Source organism: Danio rerio, chromosome 24 (assembly GCF_049306965.1).
Source record: "Danio rerio strain Tuebingen ecotype United States chromosome 24, GRCz12tu, whole genome shotgun sequence".
In the NCBI taxonomy this organism is placed as follows: domain Eukaryota; kingdom Metazoa; phylum Chordata; class Actinopteri; order Cypriniformes; family Danionidae; genus Danio; species Danio rerio.
The window spans coordinates 31180001-31187500 of NC_133199.1; the positions used below are offsets into that span (position 1 = coordinate 31180001).

The following is a 7500-nucleotide window of genomic DNA, read 5'->3' on the forward strand; positions in this document are numbered from 1 at the left end:
TGAGTAGATTGTTTTTCTGAAAAGCAATTAAAAAATCAGTCTGGACGATGGGCGTTTTTATTCTAAAGCGCTGAATTAAAACAAAACACGTTTGTGTAAACAGAACCTATTAATTCAATAGCCTGTCGTCAATTATTCCTTACATAATGCCTGTCAAATTCCAGCACAGCTTCTTTGTTTACTAACCAAGGAGGTGTTGCTATTTCTTTTGTTCTGTAAGCGCCACCTACTGGAAGACACTGAAGTAGCATTTTTATTCAACCTGTTTATTATTTTTTGCTTTGTGAAGATATGTTTTATTTGGTTTTCCAAAGTTTAAGTCAGGTTTGAATGTATATTTTGACATCAGATCATCTAATATAAATGACTAACTTCCTCATGCTAAAATGTATGCAGCATCTTTCTGTCAATCGCCCCGATGTGCCCAATTTGCCTGTGAAAAATCAGCAATCAGTCATAAAACAATCAAGATCGCTGCATCTCTGAAATCTCAGAAAATTACAGTGATTGCCATAGAAAATTCCGCTAATTAGCAAAATATTATGTTCTATACAAATCTTGATGTTGTTTGTACATCTGCTTCGTTTTTCAGAAAATACGAGACCGCCGCGTACGCAACAAGTCTGACAGCTGCTCTTTGTTTGGTTGGACATGTTTTGGGTTGGCAGCCTTCATGCATGCAAGAAATGTAGCCAACGTCACACCCCCGGTGGATGAAACAGCAGCGTGTCACACACCTGGAGAAAACTGTCCGATCGCTGCTTGTCATTGCTGTCGCCCTCATTTACACTGTCTTCACCACACACCCTCCTTTTTTCTTGCTTTTAATGGTTACAGACTTAGGCAGAGGTGTCAAAATTTATGAGAGACTCGTCCCTCAGGGAAGGACAAGGAGAGAACAAGACAGCAAGAGTTTGTGTGTGTGAGTGTGAGTGAGAGAGAAGGGAAGAATAAGTAAGCGAGATAAGGACAGGCAACGGTATGAATCTCCTAAGCAGAAACCACCTCATAAGGCCGTTTGATTGGCGGCAAGTGGGTGTGAGGAAATGAATCATCCAGTCTCTGTTTAAAAAAAGAAAAAAAAAAAACCTTTTTCTTTCGGCTTCTGCTGTTCTTTCATCCCAAAGCCCCCTTCATCCTCCTCCTCATCAGGCCTTTAGCCTGCCAGCCATTTTTATTGGTGGTTATAAAGGAAAAAACAGCCTTCACTGTCACTACTAACTGTCTTTGTAGGATCCAAACAGTGGGTGTTCATTAGGAAATTTATTACATGTGGGAATGTGATTATGTTGATTAAAGTGTAACTTTGACGCCATGGTTTTTAGCCTCCTTGGTAGAGCAACCGACTCCCATGTGGAAGGTCACCCATTAAATTCTAGCTCGAAGCTGGTTAGGTGGTGTAGGAGCGGCAGGTTTATGTTGGTGCCGTGACCTGGATGGGAGTGAGGTTTAGGGGGTGAGTGTAATGGAAGCCAGCTAGTTAAGTGCTGTGCAGGTAAACCTCACTCCTCTGACCTCTAAAGGTGCCAACAGACGCTGGAGGCCATGGTCTTTAGCCTCCTTGGTAGAGCAACCGCTTCCTATGCGAAAGGTCGTCTGTTCGATCCCAGCTCGGAGTAGGTTGGGAGGTGTTGGAACGACTGAGTTACAAACGAGGTATCAAGCGTGAGGAGATTTCAAAACATGCTGGATTTGCCTACCTAGTAGAGCTGCACAATATATTGTTTCAATATCGATATCGCAATGTGATCATTCACTAAAGCCACATAGCAAGTTTATGCAATGTTAAGACTGCAATGTTAAGGGTTTTAAAAGTATTCAGGCATGAGAAAATGTACCATTTCTAACCTTGAAAAATTAATAACACTTCATTTTATGTAATTGTTTATAAAACAAAGACTATGCAGTATTATTTTACATTTGATTATTCAAATACTGTATACCTAAATACATTTAGACTCTTCAGAAAACATTAAAACGTGGTTTAATTGGCATATTTTCCTTTATTGAATTCCTCTATGCTTGTAGATTGTTTATTGTTTTTATGCACACCCCTACAGAATCTCCCTAATCAGTCTAAAATGATAGATTCTTTAAAAACATTTATCCAACTCATCTATTGAAATTGTATTCATATTGCAATATATATCGCAGAATAGCAATGTCTAATTTTTCCAATATCCTACTGTATTTTGCGGAGTTTTTTGATAAGAATTAATGTATTTATTATTGAGAATTCAATACAGCACTCAATAAACTACACTCAAAAATGAGTTGTTCTGCTTGTTCAAACTACTTATTTAAAATGAGTTAAAAGTATTTTTTTTTTTTTGGGGGGGGGGGGGGTGCAACTTAATTCTTTTATGCTCATTCCACTTAAATTTGTAGAAATGATTTGATTAACTTAATCTATATGTGTTGGGACAACATGAAGGTATGGTGTGGAACCCAGTATTTTTTACAGATCACAATCCATTCAATACACCAATAAAAGTGAATCCTGAAAAAGACATCTCTAATAGCACATTTGTGATATTAATAAAGAATTTTGGAGCGGCAAATCCTTAAATTATAATCATTTCTGAAAGATATTGTCACACTGAAGATAAATAAGTACTTTGCTATTGCAGGGATAGCTTGCATTTTAGAATATGTTAAAATAGAGTGCAGTTCATTCTTACACTATTTAATGTTAAATCTCTATTTGACTGTTTTTAAAATATCAAAAAGTATCAAAAGTATCAAGTAAACGCAGCTTCAATATCTACACTCAAAAGTATATATATTTTTTGCTCGTTCAAACTACTTATTTTAAATTAGCTGAAACAACACAATTCTTGAGGCTTTATTGGGACAACTTAATTTTTTTATGTTCAATCCACATAAATTTGTTAACTTAATCAATTTGTGCTGGGACAACTTGAATGAATTGTGTAGAACCCTGCATTTTTTTTTACATTGTATAAGACGATTTTAGAAGTTTTGAAAAATATGAAAAAATATTTGAAATTATCCTAGGGTGTAATGGATGCACAATTAAAATGGCTCTGGCGCATGTTATACACTGAAAATCCATGGATTTAATTATTTTTTGTAAGTTAAGTGGTTGTAAACCATTTATTTGGGCTGGATTTAAACCAACACATTAAGTTGAACATTACTAAAAATTTATTTGTTTATTTTATTTGTTTATTTAAATTCAACCCATATAAATTGTTTGCCATAATTTCAGAGTATAAATAATAAATAATATGGCATAGTGTGCATAATATGTGGTTGTGGGATGTGTTTTAATGATTTGTTTAGCAGTTTTAGCATGATAACCCGCTAACAACAAATTAATGAATGTGAGCTTTGCATGAGGATTATTGTTTCTGTGTTGGAATAATTTTTAATCCCAGATATGTTTCTACCTTAAAGAGCAGATGCCTATGTAGACAGCAAGATGTCTCGCTAGGTTTATAAAAGAACTATTGATTCATCGTTGCTTTCTCATTTAGTTCTTCTGTCGCTCGTTGAGTCTCCGCTGCTCTCCCGTTATGCACCAGATCTTTTTTAATTTCCACGCAAATGTGACGACCCAGTGTGCTAATGCTTTGTGACAACTCACAAAACCTCGTTACATTAATCATTACAGGATGTGCTCTCTGTCACCCACACCATGCAAATGGTTTCCTCAGAGATCTACATCCCCGCCCCCCCCCCCCCCCCCCAAAAAAAAAACCTTACATAAAAGATAATAGTAACTATACATTTAAATATTTTATGTTTTTCAAACTAAAAACAGGAGATGTGGTGTTAAGTTGGTTGGTTAAGTGTTACAATACACTTAAACTCATCATTTACATGCTTTACTTGAATTTCTTTCTTTAATTAAACAAAAAAGAAGGTATTTTGATAAATGTTGGTAAAACGTAGCAATTGACTTCCATAGTAGAAAAAAAAAACTGGAGAAAATTTAATGATTTGTAACCATTAAAGGTCCCAATAAATTAAAATAAAGGTTTTTAGTATATCTATAAGCTAGTCATGTTTAGAGGATATAAAACTGTTATAAACATGTAAAGCTTGTAGTTTGTTACTTCCTCCTAAATGAATCAGCGTTTTTATTCAAGTCCCCTCAAACTTCAGTTTCTCATCAAATCATAACCAATAAAATGCTCTCTTGTATTTGACATGCCCCACCCCGTTCAAGACACTTCTCATTTGATTCGCTTGAGCTCAACCACTCTCACTGGCACAGCGTTGATAAAACAAAACGCTATTGGCTGTTTTTTTAAAGGGGAGGAGCTACACTATATCCCACCCTCTCTTCATGTTTCAGTTGAGATTACTTCAAACATCAAATAAAAATGCACATTCCAAAACACTTCAGGGACCTTTAAGGATGATTAAATTACATTTTTATTTTGGGGTGAACTGTCCCTTTAAGCAATTGTGGTTTATTTTTATGTTTGCATTTTCTGATTTTTTTTCTCTTTCATGCTCTTTTGCAGGTGACATCACTCAGAAGGGATATGAGAAGAAGAGGTCAAAACTACTCGGAGCGTATCTGCCACATCCTCCAGGTACGAGCCTCAGCTCTCGCCTCACATTTAGAGGGTCAGCGGGTGCATTTGTACCCACAGCCTTGCATGCGCACACTTTTGAACAGCTGACTGAACCGGCAGATGGGTTTGCCTTCCCCACTCGCATTTAAACAGATTCTCAAAACCTGTGATGGGAATCGCTTTTGCTGTGGTGTAATATTCTAGGAATTAAAACCTCAACAGATGGATTTCACAGGCCTTTTTTTTGTACTTTACGAAGTGCTGCCTTTTGTAGGGCATCCTAGAAGGCATTATTATTCGCCATGCTTAATTAGAGCTGAAACGAATGACTATTTTGTGCTTTTTATGATATAGAGATTAGAAATAATTTATTGATTCATTTGCCTTTACAGTTAGTTAAGTTGCCTTTACAGTTTGTTAGAAAGAGTTTGTAGTTCATATTCTAAACAATCAATAAGTAGTCACTTGAGTTTTTGATAACCAACATTTTTATTACTACTAAATTATACTGTTACAATTATTTTTGACAATATAAATGTGTGTGTGTGTACGTGTTTTTGTGACATATCAGGACACAAATCTGTATAATGACATCACATGGGTATGACACAGGTATTACAAAAAGGAGGTGAAATATGAGGACATTGGTGACATCCTCATTTCTCAAAATGCTTATAAATCCCACAGGATGAGTTTAATCAGAGAGTAAAGCTGCACACAGTCTCCTGTGATGGTTGGGTTTAGGGGTGCTGTGGGGTGAGGGCAATACAATATACGGTTTGGACAGTAGAAAATAAATGGAAACCTATGTAATGTCCTCCCTTTTCACAAAAACAAACGTGTGTGTGTGTGTGTGTTTGTTTGATTTTATATATATATATATATATATATATATATATATATATATATATATATATATATATATATATATATATATATATAATCAGCAGTGTTATCTATTTGAGAATATAAAAATACTAATATATAGTATAAAAATATTATATTATATGTATAAATATTTTCAGTAATGTTATACAAAATTTCAGCTTCAAATCCACCTTTTGTCCAGTTTTTAGTCGGAAAATCATAAATAAAACATGAAGCACTGTAGCCTTTCAGTTCTTGTAAACCTTTGATCAAACTCTTATCTTTATTCGAAAGCCTTACGCAGCTAAAAACAAATACGTCATCATTACGTCATCGCCAAGGACAGTAAAAAAAAGGATTATGCTAATGCACAGATTGTGCTGTTAATGAACTTTAGTCATCTTTTTTCCTATAGCATGATGAGCAGTTTTATTTTTGTATGATATTGTTTGTATGATTATTGTTTTTTTTTTGAGACATGGTGTTTATATATATATATATATATATAGAGAGAGAGAGAGAGAGAGAGAAAGAGAAAGAAAATCTAATCTATGCATGTATTATTGCTGGTGTATTCATTCATTCATTCATTTTCTTGTCGGCTTAGTCCCTTTATTAATCTGGGGTCTCTGGGGAAAATTGCTAGTATATGCAAATTAATTTCCCTTTCCTCAGTCAAGAACATTATACATAATTTAAAGTTTAATTCAGGGTTTTATCATTTCAAGTCAGAGTTTTGTTTGAAGGTCAATTCAGAACAAGAATGATAGCTGTAATGATAAATTATATACAGTTTTTCAATTCTTTGTAAAAGTGAGAGTCCACAGCAGTCATGCCAAAAAAAGTAAATTAGCCAATCAGAATCCACCCCACAGGCACAGGACATGAACATGACATGATGCTGACCTATTTCCCCAACGTTGTGGGGATGTTGGATTATGTTTGGAAATAAAAATCGGGTTGATGTCAGAACCTAACATCAGACCGACATCAATGTCCAATGTCCAACCTAAAATCAACCAAATATCAACATCTAATCAGGTTACACCTTGACTCTGTGTGGATATTATCACTATGATATCTATTAGATGTTGGATTTTGGTCATTTTCCAACACAATCTAAAATCAACCAAATATCAAAGTAATTTAACGTCATTATTGGACGTCAAAATAATGTTGTCCTTGAACGCTGGTTAGACATTGAATTTTGGTCACCTGATGTCATGATCTAAATCTAACCTAATATTAACATCTTAGGATGTTGTGTGCCTGCTGGGCATGTTGACATGAAGAGGTCCAGATTTAAAAGTGGCAGACATAGCTGTAGTATTAATGTAGTGATACACAATATATCATTGACTATTTCAATATTGGCCGTAAAATTCTTATTTTCAATGTTATCAAAATAAATGATTGGCTAATAAATTATGGGGTATTTCCCACAGTTAATTCACCCATGAGGGTTTTTATTGGTGCTGTCTACTACAGTAAATGACATGTTGTAAATGCATCAACATCATAATTGGAAATTGTGTATCATTTTTGATATATGCATTTAAGACGTTGTTAATGAAATTAGTTGTCCACTGTACGTATGTTTACTGTATTTACTGTATCAACCTATAGAGGTTATTGACATCCAAATATAAAGAGTTATTAGCACCTGCCAATATTCTACATTGGTGCAACCCTATAATAACATGAATGCTAGGATGTAGATCAGTTGATCTAGTTCAGAATCACATTTGACGGTAAGTCAGTGAGAAAAGTGAGAGGAAGATTCAATCTTTTCGAGATAAAGGTGAACATATTAGAATTGGTTAATAACATAAATGCAGTCTTAAGTTCCACCGGCTCTATTTTGTCTTTACGCTCTGTGAAAATCTTATTTGGAAAGCGAGGCCATCCATAACCCGGTCCAGCTCCAGACTTAATCAGTCTATTTGCCCGCTTGTTCCTGCAGCGCTGCTTTAAAATGAACTGATAAGTGACTGTAGGCACCAGAATTAAGAGGCTCCTCTAAGCTCTTCTCAAGAGCTTCATAAAAGGTGCTTAGAACTTTTTCCCTCTCATTTCAATGAAC

The 7500-nt window shown here is 35.0% G+C and overlaps 1 protein-coding gene across 16 annotated transcripts in view; it reads left to right on the forward strand.

Moving 5' to 3' along the window:
- dip2ca (disco-interacting protein 2 homolog Ca) overlaps positions 1 to 7500 on the forward strand; it is a 196978-nt gene that overhangs the window by 89593 nt on the left and 99885 nt on the right. For all 16 annotated transcript variants that reach the window (XM_073940841.1, XM_073940843.1, XM_073940842.1 and 13 more), the window contains exon 2: positions 4497 to 4568. In XM_073940841.1, coding sequence (XP_073796942.1) covers positions 4497 to 4568 — 72 coding nt within the window. The remainder of the gene's footprint in view (positions 1 to 4496; positions 4569 to 7500) is intronic.